This window comes from Amblyraja radiata, chromosome 8 (assembly GCF_010909765.2).
Source record: "Amblyraja radiata isolate CabotCenter1 chromosome 8, sAmbRad1.1.pri, whole genome shotgun sequence".
Taxonomy (NCBI): Eukaryota; Metazoa; Chordata; class Chondrichthyes; order Rajiformes; family Rajidae; genus Amblyraja; species Amblyraja radiata.
The window spans coordinates 13,606,658-13,626,798 of record NC_045963.1 but is presented as its reverse complement, the minus strand read 5'-3'; the positions used below and the strand labels follow the sequence as shown (position 1 = coordinate 13,626,798).

The 20,141-nt window shown below is 38.9% G+C and overlaps 1 protein-coding gene across 4 annotated transcripts in view; it reads right to left on the bottom strand.

Annotated features, from left to right (window-relative positions):
* The window catches only part of psme4 (proteasome activator subunit 4), a 99,567-nt gene that overhangs the window by 61,591 nt on the left and 17,835 nt on the right, over positions 1-20,141 (bottom strand). For 3 of the 4 annotated variants that reach the window (XM_033025231.1, XM_033025228.1, XM_033025229.1), the window contains exons 4-14: positions 19,240-19,299; positions 18,247-18,291; positions 16,153-16,302; positions 15,414-15,477; positions 14,319-14,393; positions 12,545-12,667; positions 9,630-9,722; positions 5,887-6,152; positions 4,318-4,504; positions 2,686-2,775; positions 383-447 (exon numbers count right to left, since the gene is read on the bottom strand). In XM_033025231.1, coding sequence (XP_032881122.1) covers positions 383-447; positions 2,686-2,775; positions 4,318-4,504; positions 5,887-6,152; positions 9,630-9,722; positions 12,545-12,667; positions 14,319-14,393; positions 15,414-15,477; positions 16,153-16,302; positions 18,247-18,291; positions 19,240-19,299 — 1,218 coding nt within the window. The remainder of the gene's footprint in view (positions 1-382; positions 448-2,685; positions 2,776-4,317; positions 4,505-5,886; positions 6,153-9,629; positions 9,723-12,544; positions 12,668-14,318; positions 14,394-15,413; positions 15,478-16,152; positions 16,303-18,246; positions 18,292-19,239; positions 19,300-20,141) is intronic. The other variant, XM_033025230.1, reaches the window with a different exon arrangement.

Here is a 20,141-nt window from a genome sequence, read left to right as displayed (position 1 = left end):
ACCCATCAGGCAAGTAGTCAAGGACCACTATGTATCAGAATGTAATACTTAGCCCATCAAATCCATAATTTCCATTCGAGTGCAGAGTGAAATTTAAATGCTTTTCCATTCATTGATTTCAAGCAAATTTCCAAATCTAAACATTTACATAATTCAACTATTATAAAAGTTTAAATTCCATGAGATCAGAATCATAGAATGAATGAAGTTCTTGGACTTGACTGTCAAAATTGACTCCTGAGGCAGTTAATCTCACTCCTTCATAGGTTTTTATAAATGTATATTAAAATTTCTCCACAACTCCAATGGCAAATGGTTTCTTAACAATAGTTTGTGAAACTTCCATTTTTAATTGGTCATCAAATGAAACTTTGAAAAATACCTGTCCATGAACAGAAGAACAAAATCTTCAAATTCTGCAGTCGCTGAGCAAAGTTGCTTTTCTACCTAAAACAGAAGAGAGCACTGATGTTACTTCAGCAAAATCAAACAGGTGCAAAGGTTTTTCTCAATGCAGTTAAATGAAAATTATAATCCTAATAAGGGGTTTTATGCCTCAACCTCTCGGATAATTTTCTATCCATTTGCTACTACATATGAAGAGGTTGATTTTTGTTGAACTATAGATTCATGCCAGCATCCTAGTTGAGTAATAGTATAAAAACTGCGAGACCCATCTTTACCAAACCCAGCCCTGACAAGTGCATTCTCATAAACCATCTTAGTTTTCCCTCAAGCTTTATTTTGACCTAAGTCACATCCCAAAGTTGCAATCAATCATGTAACCAAACTGTTGCATCCTTCAGCAGGTTGCCAGGAAAATACAATGCTTTTATTTATAATTTACTGCGAAACCAACGAAACACTAGTATTGATATATCGGTTGTTAGATTTTCAGAGCAGCTTGGAGACAATGAATATAACCAATTTATACAATACAATACCGTTTATTGTCATTTGAACCTCAAATGAAGGTCAAAATAAATTTGGTTTCTGCAGTCTGCAATTTACACAAACATCCATCACAGTGAATCTCCTCCTCACTGTGATGGAAGGCAAAGTCTTGTCTCTCCATTCTTCTCCCGGTGTCAAAGCCCCCGGCGGGCGATGTAAGGCCCTGCCCGGGTCTTGATGTTGGAGCCCCGGCAGGCAATGGCAAGTCCCGCGGCCATTAAAGCCGCGCCGGGCGATGTAAGGCCCCGCACCGTGTTGTTTTCAACCCCGCAATTCGGGCGGGAGAAGTTGCCATTGCGGGAGCTCCGAAAAGCGGTCTCCCACCAGGGACACGCGTGCTCCCGATGTTACCGTCCACCAGGCCTGCGGCTGGAGCCTCCGAAGCTCCGGTCGGGCCGCAACCACGTGCCACCGCAGCTCTCCACGCTCCGAAGCCGGCCAGCTCCACGATGGTAAGTACGCAGGCTCCGCGACTGGAGGCCCCAGGTTGTTCCGGTTGGAGGCCGCTCCACGGTGCTAGGCCCCAACGACAATGGAGACCAGACAGGGAAAAGGTTGGGTCCCCCGGACAGGGAAGAGATTCAAAAGTCCCCCCCCCACCCCCCCCCACACGTACACAGTTAAAAACAATAAAAAAACACTTCAAACTATACACTCAACGGGACAAAAATTTAAAAAAAGACAGACGGACTGCAGATGCAATGTAAGCAACAAAAATAGCTAGTCACTTCCAATGAGGATTGATCAATAAATATTAATGTGGACCATAAATAATTAGACAGCAGTATTGATAATAGACAATAGACAATAGGTGCAGGATTAGGCCATTCGGATCTTCGAGCCAGCACCGCCATTCAATGTGATCATGGCTGATCATCCACAATCAGTACCCCGTTCCTGCCTTCTCCCAATATCCCTTGATTCCGCTATCTTTAAGAGCTCTTCTCTTAAAGGGCCTGTCCCACTTGGTCATTTTTTCAGCGACTACCGGCATCATTGACTGACGTATCAGATCATGGAAAATTTGCGGCGTGATGACGTATGACGTTCGGTGTTTTGTCCAGTGTCGCAACATTTTTTTCGTCTCCGCTGGATTTTGAAATGTTCAAAATCTTTTGGCGACAGTGACATGATGCCGGCAGTCTCCGAAAAAAATCGTCAAGTGGGACAGGCCCTTAACTCTCTCTTGAAAGCATCTAGATAAATGTCCTCCACTGCCTTCTGAGGCAGAGAACTCCACAGATTCACAACTCTCTGGGTGAAAAGGTTTGTACTCATCTCTGTTCTAAATGGCCTACTCCTTATTCTTAAACTGTGGCCCCTGGTGCTGGACTGCCCCAACATTGGGAACATGTTTCCTGCCTCTAGCGTGTCCAATCCCTTAATAATCTTATATGTTTCAATAAAATCACCTCTCATCCTTATATTAAATTTATATTAATTATATCAAAACATAAAAAAAACACATTAAACATCAGGAAAGCTAAATCCAATTTTCCTACATTAAAATTAATCAAAGATAAATGCTAAACTTTTTGAGGTAAAAGACAACTGGCATAGGAACAAGAATACGTGGCTAGTCAGTGTGAATATAGCTAGTTTCTATGATGTAAGATTCTGTTGATTGCATAAATGTTAGAAGCATTGTATTTTTCTCTACCACTTCTGAGATTTTGTTAAAGTTTTTTGAGAGGAGCAAGCTTGCTGATTAAATTTATTAAACAAACCTACCTCAGTGAGATCATTTCTCTCTTGCAAAACAGATGAACAGTCCACCAATGGCACAAGAGTAGAAAATGTGGCTATAAACTGGAAAGTGATCTGCATGGAGATAAGGTATTATTTAAAAGTGTGGTTTAAAAAAAAAAAATCACAAATCATATCAATATTTATACCATTCTTGATTTCCTTAAAAATCTCAAAGATTGAGATGGCTGAAAAGGCAGTTACCAAGTGTCCTACATCTTTTTGGGCATACATTTTACAATCATTTTAGATGCAGACAAAGAGCCATAGGGCATATTGTAAACAAATTACTAAGATTATTTTAACCCCGCATTGATACAGTTGCCTCTAAACTAATGCCGCTACCTGGAATTTCATCAAAACCCAATCAGCACATTTAATTTCACGAACAATCCTTCAATACTAACTCAAATTCCTAAATGTTAGATATACCTTCAACTTCAATCTTAACATTTCACATCTCCTCCTTCAGATCTGGACCCTGGCACCCAAAGTTGTATGGACAAAAACCTAACCTTCACAAATGACAAAGGAGATAGTGATCTAAATCACACAAGGAACTGGAGAAGCTGGAATCTTGAGTCTGAAGAAGGTGCCGACCCAAAACATTGCATGTCCTGTGCTGAATTATTACAATTTGTGTTTTACTCTGATTAACATGCATTTGTTTCTTAACTAATTAATGCAATGACACCAATGTGCAAATATTATATTGCCATTGGTTACATGTGTTTTTACTAAAATGATAAAAATAACATGCACCATAACATCCAACCAGTGAAATAATAATGTAAAATTGAATCTGCAAACCAAATTAAAATATAAAAACATGTACAAATGGAAGGAGATAACTGAGCTAACTTCTTGTACCCAATGTTAATTCAAATATCAAGTGCTAATGTGCATGGGGATTTGATTACGGTAATGAATATCACAGACAGGTGGTTTGACTCACTCTTGTTGGAGCAGGTCATTCATTACCTGGCATTTTCATGTTACTTGCCACTCAATCAGCTCATGCCTAAATGTTGTTTTGGTTTGTTGCATGTATGTGTTAACTGCTTCATTTGTTCAGGAAGCGCAAATTGAATTGAACACTTCTCAATCAGCAGCGAACATCCCCACTTTGGACCTTATGGTGGGAAAGGGAGGTTGTTAATGGAGCTGCAAAGGAAGTTGGGCTAGGAACTGCAGCAATGTTCTGGATTGCAATCTGGAGTGAATTGTTCTTTTCTCACCAAAATCCACAAATCCACATCATTAACCCAGAATCCATTATCTCAATTTGATTTCTTAACCTGTTAAAGCCTGAGTTCCAACTTTTTTAAACTGAGCTGCTCCAGGAAAAGCATGATCATTTAAAGTTCAGTTCAAAAGATAAATGCTCTGACCAACAGATAATTTCAAGTTTAATCAGAGATTATCTACTGTATCCATTCATAAACGTCTATCATTGTAAGGTCTGGGAACAATCACTAAATTGTAGCGAAAGTGTTGCAGAAAAATGAGAATGATTTATCACTCAATTTTAGTGAAACGTACAAGTAAAACCATTGCTAAAAATATTTCACTTCATGTTTGCTTCTCTACATGTCTGTGAATAAAATACAAATATACCATGCACTTGCTGAAATCATTTGGGTCCACCCCAGGCAGTGCTCTCATTAATAGCGGCAGCATGTGCGTTGGGCCTTCTGGGAACCATCTGCCTCCAGTTACCAGGCTGCGAGCAACTCCGATCACACAGCTCAGCGTCGCTGTAAGCTGGTGAGGTTCTGTCAATGTTTGCAATGCAGGATATGTTCTAAAAAGGAAAAAAAAGAAGCATGATATTTAAATATCAGAGGTTAAAAACAACCTAAAACTTGCATGCCGTGAGTATATATTTTTTTATTTTTTACTGCACACTGAATGGACACTGGTTGAGCAACGTTTTTTTGTTTCCTCTGGGTATGTGAGTACTCAGGAAAATGACAATAAAGATATACTATACATTGCCTAACACAAGGAAGCAAAGTTGATCTATATGACTAAGGGTATTAAATAATGACACATTCCATTGTGTTTGAGTTTCAAGCAACATTTCTCAACGCAACAGGTGGCTTGTTTGAACCTCCATAAAATTCACATACATATAAATGTCTAAAGCGAGTGTTGGAGACTTGGGTCTAAATTTAAATATTTTTCTTTCATGGAAAATATTGAATGAAATAATGACTGGACTTCATTAGTGGCTTAATTTACTTTAGTTTAGGTTAGAGGTACAGCACGGAAACAGGCCCTTCAGCCCAACAAGTCAGCGGCGACCAGCGATCCCCGCATATTAACCCGATCTACAAACACGAGGGACAATTTACAATTATACCAAGCTAATAACATGCAAACCTATAACCCTTTGGAGTGCAGGAGGAAACTGAAGATCCCGGAGAAAACCCAAGCAGGTCATGGGGAGAACGTACAAACTCCATACAGACAAGCGCCAATAGTTAGGATCGAACCCCGGTCTCTGGCGCTGTAAGGTTTCTGGACAAATAATTTGCTACAAACTTCCCATAATTTATCCTTTGACTTTCACAGCAGCTTTCCCCACAATTTTCTGCTTAAAATTCACTGTAGAAATTCCTGTCACCATTTACATCTCGATAGATATAACATAGAAATAGAAACATAGAAAAATAGGTGCAGGAGTAGGCCATTCGGCCCTTCAAGCCAGCACCGCCATTCAATATGATCATGGCTAATGATTTAAAATCAGTACCCCGTTCCTGCTTTTCCCCCATATCCCTTGATTCCTTTAGCCCTAAGAGCTGGACCTAACTCTCTCTTGGAAACATCCAGTGAATTGGCCGCCACTGCCTTCTGTTGCAGAGAATTCCAGATTCACAACTCTCTGGGTGAAGAAGTTTTTCCTCATCTCAGTCCTAAATGGCCAACCCCTTATTCTTAATTGAGAAAAACTTAAACTTGAGAAAAGCATTTTTGTCAAAAAACTATAGCAACCTGGCTGTTTCAAAAGCAAATAATGTTTAACAAATTTTATTATATTCTATTTAAGATGTAGTCCAACTGGAATTATTTTTTTTAATTGCCCACTGTAGTAGCTTGTTATTGAGTACAACAAATGTTATGTTTTTAACCAAGCTAATTGTAACAACTAAACATGGGGAAGCGCGATTTATTACTTACTTTTCAAGCACTGGTGGGATGACCAGCTCTGGACGCATCAGAGCAAGGTTTTGAAGAGCTTGTGCAGCCTCCAGACTGCCAATTTTACTGAACATAGCAAGCACTACAGGTTGTTTTATGCTTTCCACAAAATCTGTAATGTCCTGATCTGTCAGCTTGTGGCTGTCTGGTACGGTATTTAACCAGGTTGGCTTTTTGTATCGTTCTCTGTGTAATCTTCTAACGACACTCGTGGGCAGCCGTTGCAACAACTTCATCAATTTCATCTGAAAATAAACAACAATCGTTAGTGACCCACTAACTGTGGGAAGGAGCAGAGGTAAGGAAAATGGGGAAGGACAGGAGCCAGGGAAATGGAGGGGGAAAAGGTAGGGGTGAGAGGAAAAGGAGAAATTGTACGAGATGGTAATGAACTGTCACTAAAAGATTTTGATGAAAAATTATAGATTGCACGCAAAATTCAAATCTAAGTGGGATAGCCACAAAACTTAAATGAACAAAATGCAGAGATGAACACCACCAGCAGCTCTGTGGGGTTAAGACATGTGTGGCTACTGAACACAATCTCAGCACATAAGACAATGCTTTTCATTGAACAGTGTTCAATAGCTACTTATTTCCATTTTCATTTCTCAATTTCCTCTTCAATTGTCCAAATGGTTAAACATTATGAATATATATATATATATATATATATATTTATGTGTTAACATTCTATTGGGGAAAATGAGGAAATGATACTGCAACTGAAAATTCTTAATTGGGGCCTGTGCTTTCAATTCTGACAAAGGTAGGCGAACTAAGACATCAATGATTCTATCCATGATTCTTGTATCAAAGCTCAACAGCCAAGATATTTAATGTTTTCTTTCTACAATTTTGCTTCCCACAGAAATATATAAAACTCAGAAAATAAAAATGTAAGAAAAATTAACCCAAATTTCAGAGAATGCTGAAATTACCTGAAATAAATGGATATAATTATGTAGCCTTCTCAATCTTGGTTTCCAATATTTCACTTTTAGTGAAAAGGAGGGAATGATGGGAGGGGGAACTCTGACAAACATCAATAAATTTATGAAAGATCCTATCCCTAACTTCACAGATGTAGGATCAGCAAGAAAAAAAATGTTTTTATTCTCTCTGCAAAGCAAGTCATATGACTGGTTCAGGAACACAGGTTTTCAGCACTAAAACCTGGCAGGGCCTACTGCCTCTGCTGTGTTCAGTGCACTCAGCTGTTTCTCAGAATCACATGGAACTGGTTGATGAATGGCTTCAGATGCTGGAAAATCGAAGGTAGACAAAAATGCTGGAGAAACTCAGCGGGTGAGGCAGCATCTATGCAGCGAAGGAAAAAGGCAATGTTTCGGGTCGAAACCCTTCTTTAGACTGTTGTGATGGTGGGGGGGGGGGGCGGGAAGAAGAAAGGAAGAGGCAGAGATAGTGGGCCGAGGGAGAGCTGAGAAGGGGAGGGGAAAGCAGGGACTACCTGAAGGGGAGGGACTACCTGAAATTAGATATGTTCATACTGCTGGGGCGTAAACTGACTAACCCAGGATGAGTAGTTCCACACCAGGGCATCGGAGTTGTCCTAATTCTTCAGGAAATAGGGGTTCCCCTCTTCTACTATAGATGAGGCTCTCACCAGGGTCTCTTCTATACCTCGTAACTCTGCTCTCACTCCCCATCCCCCCACTCGTAACAAGGGCAGAGTCCGCCTGGTCCTCACCTTCCAAGCACACATACAACAAATAATCCTCCGACATTTTCGACACTTCCAACGGGATCCCACCACTGGCCACATCTTCCCATCTCCTCCCGTCTGCTTTCCGCAGAGACCGCTCCCTCCGTAACTTACTGGTCAATTTGTCCCATCCCACCCAAACCACCCCTTCTCCTGGCACTTTCCCTTGCAACCGCAGGAAATGCTACACTTGTCGCTTTACCTTTCCCCCTTGACTCCATTCAAGGACCCAAGTCTTTCCAGGTGCGGCAGCGGTTCACCTGCATCTACTCCAACCTTATCTATTGCATCCGCTGCTGTAGATGTCAGCTGCTCTACATCGGTGAGACCAAGCGTAGGCTTGGCGATCGCTTCGCCGAACACCTCCGCTCGGTTCGCATTAACCTACCTGATCTCCCGGTGGCTCAGCACTTCAACTCCCCCTCCCATTCCGAATCCAACCTTTCTGTCCTGGGCCTCCTCCATGGCCAGAGTGAGGACCACTGTAAATTGGAGGTGCAGCACCTCATATTTCGCTTGGGCAGTTTACACCCCAGCGGCATGAACATTGACTTCTCTAATTTCAGGTAATCCCTGCTTTCTCCTCCCCTTCTCAGCTCTCCCTCATCCAACTGTCTCCGCATCCTCCTTTCTTCTCCCCCCCCACCCTCACATCAGTCTGAAGAAGGGTCTCAACCCGAAACATTACCCATTTCCTTCGCTCCATAGATGCTGCCTCACCCGTTGAGTTTCTCCAGCATTTTTGCCTACTCTGGAAATTGATGCAATAGTTTATGCTCCTTCTTCCTTAACATGGTTGTCATTTTGCACTCATACTGTGCTCTACTATTGTCAAGACTATGAAATTCATGAAGCTTATTAGTCAGTTGGCTGTTTATTGTACAGAGCTATTCATGGGTGCAGCAATTTGACCTGATCTACAGCTGTGTATTCCATCTACAGTATATTCCTTCTCTGTAAAATCTGCAACTGATTGCATTTTCAGTGAATTGGCAAGCCAGTTTGAAACAGAATTCATGATGTTCCAACCTCTTTGCCACTCCTCATTGAACAAACAACAGACGCATCAAATTAACCTACACAGAAATGTGCCAAGATTGGGAATCTCTGAAATTACTTTGTAGAACCACAGAAGAAATAAAAAGGCACAAATTGTTTTCCTAATAAAAAAAAGTACCGTAATCTTTATTTTATAAAATGGACTGAAGAGAGTTAATAGTTTAACTAAAAACGTCCAACATTTTACAACGACTTGAAAGGTTCAACTTTAAGATCTTTAGTTTACCCTGATGAAAAAAGTTAGGCTTTACCAAGTTCCCAGTTATATGTTGAGCATCTATTTCTATGTCGTATGCTAAGAAAACTTACAAGAAATAAAACCTAAGTGACTCTGTTATGCTCACTGCTAACTACGTCATTCAATACCATGTATTTACAAGCATGGTGGACACAAATACATCTGTAACTTAATTGCTGAAGTGACTTTTGCAGGTTTAAGTTATTTGATGAAAGAGAAGCACACATATCACGGAGAAGGCAATGCTGCCAACTGCTGATGAAAACATACACACTCACACATGAACAGTTTTAAATAAAAACCTGGAAAATCAAGTCATAACTTAACATTTTCTCTAACCCGCAAAATTGAAAAGAAAATAATTACACTAAGTTTTACTGCGGAATGAAGCAGAAATACTTAATTAATATTTAAGTATTGAATATCAGTCAGACTTCATCAATGATGTTACCAGCTCCTTTATCTTATTTCATAAAAACATTTCGGAGTCAGGAAGGATCCCTTCCTATTACCAGTTATAGCACTTGAGTTATTACAACATATCCTTAGAGTCAGGAATTAGAAATAGATTGGTTATTTAATATGAACTGGATGGTACAGGCAGTCCAGAACATTCATACAAATAAACAAACAACTACCACTCATGATGGCAGTATTAATTATTTTAACAGACAGCAATATAAATACAAAAATACATACCAACCACCTCCCGTTATTAGATGGATGATAGAACGATGCAATGCTGTTAAAAAATCCACTCAGATGCTTCTGTGCAAGCTTACTGGGACCACCCTATGAAATAAAAAGTTTAGATTGTATTTTTTTAATACACATTGAGTCATAGAGATATACAACACAGAAACAGGCCCATCGGCCCAACTTATGCATGCCGAAGATATCTATATGAACTAGTCTCATCTATCTACATTTGGCACATATCTCTCTAAAGTTAAACATTTCCTATTTATTTATCTGTCCAAATGTCTTATAAATATTGTAATTGTACCCACCTGTATCATTTCCCCTGGTTTCCTCCAGGTTCCATATATGTATCACGTGTCAAAAAGTTGCCCATTGGATCTTTTTTAATTTTTTTGTAAATCTCTTATCTTAAATCTATGCCCTACCCTGGGCAAAAGAATATGACCACCCACCTTATCTGTATCCCTTAAGACTTTCTGCTCCTCTCTAAGGTCAGCTCCCAATCTCCTACATTTCAGGGAAAAAAGTCTTAAACTATCCAACCTCTCCTTGTAGCCCAAGCCCTCCATTCCCGGTGGCGTCCTCATTAATCTTTTCTGCACCTTTTCCAACTTAATGACATCGCTGAGCGATCAGAACTGCACACTATGATTTGTACAGTTGCATCATAACATCCCACCTGTATTCAATACCCTGACCTAAGGAGCCAAATGTGCCAAAGGCCTTCTTCACCACCCTGCCTACTGCATGGCAACATTCAGCGAACTAGGCACCTGCATTCACAGGTCCCTCGGTTCTACAAACTCTCCGGGTCCCTACCATTTACTGTGTAAATCCTGCCCTGGTTTCACTTTCCGAAATACAACACCTCAAACTTGTCCTAGTTAAATTCCATCTACCATTCTTTGACCCAATTCACCAGCTCATTGTGATCTTAGATAACCCTCTTCACTATCAACTGATATTTTTTTGTCACCCACAAATTTATTAACCACATTAACAACGTTATTATCCAAATTGTAAATAAAAATGACAAACAACAGTGGACCCAGCACTGATCCTTGTGGATCATTGCTCATTACAGGCCTCCAATCTGCACAACAGCCCTCTACTACCACCCTCGGACTCCTTCCATCAAGCCATTTTGTATCAAATTGCCTAGCTCACCTTGGCTTCCACGTGGTCCAAACTTCCAGGCTAGCTAGCCTACAACACGGGACCTTATCAAAGGCCTTGCTAAGGTCCATACTCACCCCAATTCAATCCTCTTCAAAAAACATAATCGGGAATCACAATTCAGGAGTGCACAAAGCCATGCTGACTATACATAATCAGGCCTTGCCTTTCCAAATGCAGATAGATCCTAGTTCTCAGAATTCCCTTCAGTACATTTCCCACCACTGATGTTAGGCTCACCGGTCTGGAAAATCCGACTTGTCCTTACAGCCTTCCTTAAATAAAACACATCACAGACCACCCTCCAGTCTTCTGCTATTTCACCCGCAGCTAAAGATGATGCAAATATCGATTCCCAGCATCGATAATGTCCGAGGATATGCTTGGTCATACCTTGGGGATTTATCCATATGCCTTAGCTCCTCTTTTGTAATGTGGGTATATTCCAATATATCCATTTCCTTTAATTCCTTTGCCTCCATGATGAATACAGATGAGAACTATTCATTTAAACCCATCTACTATGGCTCCACACATGCTGGAAGCATTTTTCAACATTTAAAAATGACGTAAAAATCATTTGCAATTGAAGTAGAAATCATTTGCAGATCCCACATCATGTCCTTAAATGATGAAAGACAATGTTGGAAACCCGAGCTCTGAATTATTAACAAATACTTCCATTGTCAAGCTTCTCAAGTTTGCGGACGACACAACCCTGATTGGAGGAATCTGCCTACAGACAGGAAGTGACACAACTGGTGCCATCGCAACGACCTGGAGCTCAATGCTCTTAAGACAGCGGAATTGATTGTAGACGTCAGGAGAGTTCCCCCTCCCCTCACACCATCAACAACACCACAGTCAAGAGTCAAGTCAAGAGAGTTTTATTGTCATGTGTCCCAGATATCTGTGGAGTCATTTAAGTTCCTTGGAACCATCATCTCCAGGGCCTTAAATGGGAGGCCACCATCGACTCCACAGTCAAAAAGCCCCAACAGAGGATCTACTTCCTGCGGCAGCTGAGAAAACACAATCTGCCACAGGCAATGATGGTCCAGTTTTATACTGCCATCATAGAGTCTGTTCTCACCTTCTCCATCATGGTCTGATTTGGCTCAGCCACCAAGTATGACATCTGGAGGTTGCAGCGCATCGTTCGATCAGCCGAGAAGGTTGTTGGCTGCAACCTTCCCCCCATCGACCAACTGTACACTGCAAGGGCCAGGAAGCGATCGAGTAAGATCATCTCTGACCCCTCTCACACTGGCCACAAACTCTTTGAAGCACTTCCCTCTGGAAGGCGACTCCGGACTGTCAAAGCCGCCACAACCAGACATAAGAACAGCTTTTTTCCACGAGCAGTAGCTCTACTCAACAACTAAAAGTCTGTAGCCTCCTTTTGCTCTGGTATTTTATTTCATTCTTCACATGTTTAAATTATAATGTTTTATTTTTAATTGTTTATTGTATATCGTGTTGTTACTTGCGAGCAAAGCACCAAGGCAAATTCCTTGTATATATACACATACTTGACCAATTCATTGACAAATGCATTCTACATTAACTGTTGACTTTTTTAAAGTTGCATTTGATTGAACAAATATATTAAGAAATTGAAATGTACACGACAATTAGACTGAGAAACAAATTTGTTAACTCACTTTGACCATGGGATTAATAAAATGTGAAAACACTTCTTCTATATAGCCCAAGATCTACAAATAAATACTAACCAGCATAGAAGTGATCCAAACCACCACATGTCCCATTTCATATGCATTTGATAAATATTTGGAAGTTGAAACTTGGCTGCTTCCTACTGGAAGATTTAAACTTCTCAGAAATCTGGTAAATATCTGCAAAATATAAGATATTCAGTTACCAATGATATATGGTGCAATAACATAATTTCAATTTAATTAGTTTTAGTTGGGAGACAAAAACCGTTATAACAAAACAACTGTTTTAAACAAAAAAATACCCATTCACCAGTTATTTTGGATCACTGATGAATTAAGAAACAACTGGACATCAAGATTAACATTTGATTTTTTGATGCAATCGCAATTTCACTGGCCTGAATTATGCAAAAGTGATGACTAGAATATGAGCAGTATTTGTCATCAATAGTCCATGAAAGAGACAACTGTGGGTTTACAAGCAAGCATGATTTCACCTGAAAGTTCCAGAAATGCTGACAACAGTTCATTGCATGTCTGCAAACTAATCAGCACAAAAATCAGAGGACCATCAACAAGGCAGCTTTAAATAGCTAACTTATCTTATAAAGATCTTGCACCAGCTAGGAGGAAGCCCCGTTTTAATAGAAGAGAACAATTCGAGTCTTAGGAAGCAGACTCAGAAAGCAATATATTATAAATATATATATCTAAAAATAGTTTACTTTTGAAATACTTTAAAAACTCTCTTAAATTTCATTAAATAATAAGTTTTACCCAAATGATTCCCACAATTTAACAAAAAAAGTTTCAATCTCATGGGATGATACAGTGTGGAAGCAGGCCCATTGGCCCAACTTGCCCACATGACCCAGCTACGCTAGTCCCACCTGCCTGCGTTTGGTCCATAACCTTCCAAACCAATCCTATTCATGTACCTGTCTAACTGTTTCTTAAACGTTGGGATAGTCCCAGCCTCAACTACCTCCTCTGGCAGCTTACTTCATACACCCACCATCCTTTGTGTGAAAACGCTACCTCTTAGATTCCTATTAAATATTTCCCCTTCACCTTAAACCTATGTCCTCTGGTCCTTGATTTCCTTACTCTGGGCAAGAGACTTTGTGCACCTACCCGATTTATTTCTCTCATGATTTTATACACTTCTATAAGATCACCCCTAATCCTCCTGTGCTCCAAGGAATCGAGTCCCAACCTACTCAACCTCTCCCTATAGCTCAGACCCTCTACTCCTTTCTTTGTCTGTCCATGATTTAATGTAAAATCTGTACAATAGATTTGGTTTATATATTTATTTCTGAAGGGTTTTTAAGAAATTATTATTCATGGAGAATCATAACAGCAACTAAGACCAGTTTACTCAGTGTCTTCATCAGTCCTTTGTCGAGCAACCAATTTAATCCAATTACCCTGCCCCTTCCTCAAAGCCCTGCAAATTATTTTGCCTCAAAAACATATCAATTCAACTTTCCGATGTTTTTTAAAACATAAACACAGCTTGCCTTTAAAGATTAAAGTTAGTGGTTTGACATAGATTTCATGACATTTTCTCTTGAATTAACAGGTAAAGCTACTCAGATGTTCCCTCCTAACATCACTGTTATGAATCACAAAAAGATGCTCAAAAATAAGCCACAGAAAAGTCTTGTGGAAATTCATCCCGGTTTTCCCCATGCTGTTTTTGAAAGTACATAGGCAGTTTTTAAATCGTCAGGTGTTGTCTGTCTGCACCAACCAAGGTAGTGCCTTAAAACCAGGAAGCCACATACAGTTCATTACTATACTTGAAATTAATAATGCAAGTTACCTTTGGAATGTATTCATCCCAATCAATGTACCCAATGTTATCTGTAGCCAAACGAGCAAACAGGTTTACCAAATTCTGTCAACAACAGAAACAACATTTTAAGGTTTATACTTAATTAACAGAGCCCATTTGTACTACTAATCATAGTTTTTTAAACTATTAACTTTCTCATTGTTTGCAACATATTTTTCATGTTAACACTGTTCATCTGAAGATTTCATATATTAAAATGCACTGGTAATCATAAAAACATGAGCAATAAGACACTCACAATTCAATTTATTATCACTACATCATCAGTACAGAAGAATACCTCTTTGCTGCCTACAAAATAATAGATGCCAAGCCAAAGGTGGAAACATTAGGAAGAGGAAACACAAATTGAGTTAAGGCCTGGGCTTTCATTGGCTTTAGTAAATAGAAATGAATGCTTCACATTTAGATTCAGATTATGGTTTAATTGCATAATAAGCTGCATGGATGGCAATAGCCTGGCCAAGAGAACGGGTGCACAAACAGGAAAGCAACAGTTGGAAATATACAGATTCTTTGTAAGTTGCTTGTCTGGAGAAGGCTGCAGTTATACTGAGAATTATGCCATAAAGTACACACGTTGGAGGATATGGCACAGGCAGAACATTTTAGATGAGCTAAAGATTATGGTAAGTGGAAATAGTTTATCCAGGAGAGCACCAAAATCATCTAAGTTTCAAAGGCTTGGACAGGGCTTCAGCAGCAAATAGAAAGAAAGTGAACAAAATCGAAGAGGTGAAGGCTTACATTCCTTGTAATAGAAGATAAAGAGATACGTTAACCTTTGGATTACACAAATTGTAAACAGTAATTGGGCGCAGATTGTAACAGTTTCCAAAACATGGACATAACCAGTAATAGACTTATGGTATTTGTTACACAGGTGGAACTTGCAGCTCAATCAATATTCTATACCTCCGAAACTGCCAATAAATAAGTAAATGGGGTTGAGGGCCAGTGAAGACATGTATCCAAATACTGCCAGTGTACCTGTGAAAGATGACCATTGTGATGTTACTGAGAACTTCTCATTCTATGAGTCAATTAGAAGGACTAACTTACCCCTTCCCACTGTGGGAGATTCTGAACTGCGACATAGAGGCCGATAAATTCATCAAACCAAAGCCTGCAGTAAATAAAACAAACATGAAGCCAAATATATTAAAGCATTTGTCTATTTGTCATCTACATCAATGATTTGGATGAGATTAGCAAGTTTGCTGATGATACAAAAGTGGGTGGTTCTGCAGATAGTGAAAATGGTTGTGAAAGATTGCAGCAGGATCTGGATTGATTGGCCAGGTGAGCAGAGGAATGTTTGATGGAATTTAATACAGAGAAGTGTGAGGTGGTGCATTTTGGGATGTCTAACAAGGGCAGGACCTACACAGTGAATGGTTGGCCTCTGGGGATTGTCAACCAGAGGGATCTAGGAGTACAGGTGCATGGTTCCTTGAAGGTCGAGTCACAGGTAAATAAGGTGGTCAAAAAGGCTTTTGGCACATTGGCCTTCATCAGTCAAAGTATAGAGTATAGAAGTTGGGAGGTCATGTTGCAGTTGCATAAGACGTTGGCGAGACCACATTTAGAATATTGTGTTCAGTTCTGGTCACCATGTTATAGGAAATATATTGTCAAGCTTGAAAGGGTTCAGAGAGGATTTACGAAGATATTGCCAGGACGAGAGGGTGTGAGCTACAGGGAGAGGTTTAGGCTGGGTCTCTATTCCTTGGAGCGCAGGAGGATGAGGGTGATCTTATAGAGGTGAAACTTACATGAGGATAATCAACTGTAAACTGACCTGAATCCTTTATGCTGCAAATGAGGCGGAAGGGAAGTTGGAAGAAACATTTCAAAATAGCTGACAGCTTTCTGCATGGTGACATCAAAAGGACACATCAATGGCTGCCATTCATCTAACATCTCAGCTGTAGCTTCGACTGGAAAATACCTAGCACAAGAAATAATTTCTGCGCAATCAAAATAGTATGTTGTATTCCAGCTAATAGCTCCATGCAATATTTTAAAGCATACATGTAGACATGCTCTGCGCTTGTGCCTAACTTAGAAGCAACCCATAATATTTCCCCAATATCTTTGGCCACAAGGATCAAAGTGAGTTATGATTTAAATAACACGAGATTGTCTTTAACTGCATGTCACATAAAAATGCACGAGCCATAGGAAGTTTGTAGGTGAAGCTAAAATAGGTGATATTGTATACAATGAAGGTGGTTATCCAAAATTACAGTGGGATCTTAATCAGCTAGGTAAAGGGCGGGGAATGGCAAATTAAACTTAATTCAGATAAGTAGTGCAAGGTACCCATAGTACCCAAAGTGAATTGTATTTGGTCTTTATCAGTAAGGGCATTGAGTATGCTGGTCTTTATCAGTAAGGAAATTGAGTTTGAAGGCTGGGATGTTACGTTGCAGTTGTACAAGATGTTAGATGTTGCAGTTGCACTCAAAGTATAGTGTTCAGTTTTGGTCATCCTGCAGTGGGAAAGATGGCATTAAGTTGGAAAGAGTAGAGAAGATATATGAGGACATTTCCAGGACTCGAGGAATTGAGTTGTAGGGAACGATAGGCTAGGACTTTATTCCTTAGAGGCTATGGGATGATTTTATTATATAGGTGCATAAAATCATGCAGGGAACAGATTGGGTGAATGCACAAAACCTGCAGAGAGCATAGCAAGGTGAGAGGGGGAGAGATTTAATAGGGACCTGAGGAGCAACTCTTTTGACTAAGGTTTGTATGTGGACCAAGTTGCCAGACCAATTGGTTGAGTCAGGTGCAATAACAGCATTTAGGACATTCGGACGGTTACACAAATGGGAAAGGTCAAGAGCAGGCAAATAGGACAAGTACAGATGGGTACCATGGTGGTCATGGACGAGTTGGGCTGAAGGGCCCATTTTAGCGCTGTATGAATCTACTGACCTTTGTCACACAGTTATCTCCAATTCCATATCCTCATATTGTTTAAACTAATAAACTCCAGTGTGGACTTTCCCAAAACTTAGTCAATAACCATAAATACAGCCCACAAATATCCGAGTGTTCTTTTCAAAGGCTGACTTTTTAATTGAGAACCTCCTGTATGAGTGCTCAGTAACTCTAAACCTGAAAATGAATTATCGCAACTTCGCTACATATTGATGTTGACCAGTTACAACTTTATTGGTAGGCAAGTTCAGATGACTTCAACAGCAAAGAATTAAGATGGTAAATTTAAAAAACAAATTTGTTATTAACAATATCCAAGGCATAATCAGTAAACACACATTCCAATGTACTCTGTTTAAAATCTTAAAAATAAGAGAAAATAAGGTTTAATTATATTGTCTGGATCCCATACGCCAGTCAAACAGACGCTCCGCTCCCAGTCTTATCATCAAATAAAGCCAAATTCCTGAACAACTCCACACCAAACTCATAAATGACCACAATGGCTAATGATGGAAACTCAAATGACGAAAGTCACTTTATAATGCAAAAAGATATCAAAAAGAAACTAAATATTGAATGATGTAATCTACTATCATTTAGTTAATTGAGGATAATGATATCTATTACTTTCTGTTTCGATCCAAGTGAATCTTTGTATAAACCTCCCATCTCCACCAATTAATGTTGAAAGTGTCTTTCAGCTTTTAGATAAAGTTATACACTAGGCAAAAAAGGTTTTGTTAGCTTTATGGAAATAAATTCAAACTGTTACACTTTTAAGTGCAATGTAGTGTATAGAATAAGAATTATTTGACTGTCAATTATTATGCTATGAGAAAAAGCTTCATGTGATTGAAGAAATCCTAAAACCACAAGAGAAATAAATTTAACACACTCGAAAGCCCTCAAGATTATTTACAATGACGATGTCAGTACTTACGGTCGACAACACTTCACTAATGTCTTCAGCACATTTTCTATCGAACTAAAGAAAAGAGAACGAATTTTACTAATTGTCATCAAAAACATTATAAACAGATAATCAGTGGAAGTAATCTAGAAATATGGTGCATATGAAGACTGAAACACTTAGAATTGCCTATGCACATGCACAGTTGAATCCACAATGTCCACACAAAGCCAATCAAGAAAATTAATATCACACGTCAACTTCAAAAAATTACTTTACCATTAAGGTCTATTTAAAATGTAAAGAAAGATGAAATACAAATAGATTTGGATGAAATCTGGATGGCATCTTGGAGTATCTATTTATGTTTCTTTATATTCTGTTTTTTGTTTCCACAATCCTATCCCCCACTTACTCTAAGATGGTTTTGTCATAATTGGAAAGAGAAGGTAGACTTAATAAAGCAGATTTTCTGATCACAAACAATTGTTCTGCCCACGTAAACGTGGGCAGAACTCAAATGCAAATTGCTCTCTAAATTGCAAACTAATAAACTTTGTACATTGTAGCTAAAAATCTTTGTATTATAATTCACTTATTCGTCTCAGTGAAGGAAATCCCCTTTGAAAAATGAATACTGACAATTTTGAATGAGGTACTGAAATATGAACCAATCAAAATGAAATAATGAATTCATGAATGAAATCCTATGACTAATTAGAATACAGGCAAGAGGAAATTGTGTATTTTATTTCTGCCATTTATAATTGGGTTTTAATCTTTTTTAAATTTTCATTGGCAATGGTCCTCTATCATATTAATAATACATAAATAGCCCAGTCTTAAAGGGAAATGTCATTGCAGTGCGGCATTCTCAATAGTGGTGTAATATTATCATTCTATTTTTAATTTAGAAAATGAATAAGAGATGCATTTTTAGTAAAAATGTTATATCTGTGTGGTGAGCTCCATATTTTAAGAAAACATGCATTAATGATCGGGCAAATGTATAAACATTCTTACCACCTATGCAAAACACTAAGCACACACGATTTAGAGGAAGACAAGCCTTGTCGGACCGAACTGAATAATAAAGAGAAATACGTCAAACTGGGCACAGAAATCAAAGGAATTAGCAACACTGGTGAATAAACAGTTTAAAAAAAGGTGATGCACAACAAGAGCTGAAGGCAGCCTTTGTCATTTACGTCGTGCTCATCAGCAAGTTACAACTCACCCTCAGTTTATGTATTTTTGAAAGAACATTGAGGTGAATTTAAAAACAATGCTCCCACAACACCATTGAGAATACATCGCACTGCATGTCAATAGATACTAATGATCAGACAAAACGGAGGTGATCTTTTTTAATGCAGGATCAAAGTATCTTTCAAAATACTTGCCAAATAAATCTGATCAAGAAAAATAAAATTAAAAACAATATTAAATATGTAATATCAAAGTTTAATTACTGCAACATTCAACAAGAATGTTAAAATTGAAGAATTATCCCCCATATCTCTTTGTCCTTTAATAGCATTGTTATGATTATTTCAGTACATTATCTGTATTTCACATACTGCTTCAATGTCACGTCTAATCATCATATATATCAGTCAGTTATCATGACTAACAGCCCCATACGGGGTCAAAGGTCATAAACCATTTACCTTTTCCACTGATGTCAATTGCAAAGAAGTTGCTTGTTTGAAAGCAATGGGTATTTTGAGCATCTCAGAAATTGTTTCTCATCTCATTATCACGCCATATTTATATTTAACTTACTCCATAGATCATTTGTCTATTCTGTTGTTAGCTTCAAGCAAGGTTTACAAGTAAGTGTGTAGGAAGGAACTGCAGATGCTGGTATACATCGAAGATAGACACAAGACGCTGGAGTAACTCAGCAGGACAAGCAGCATCTC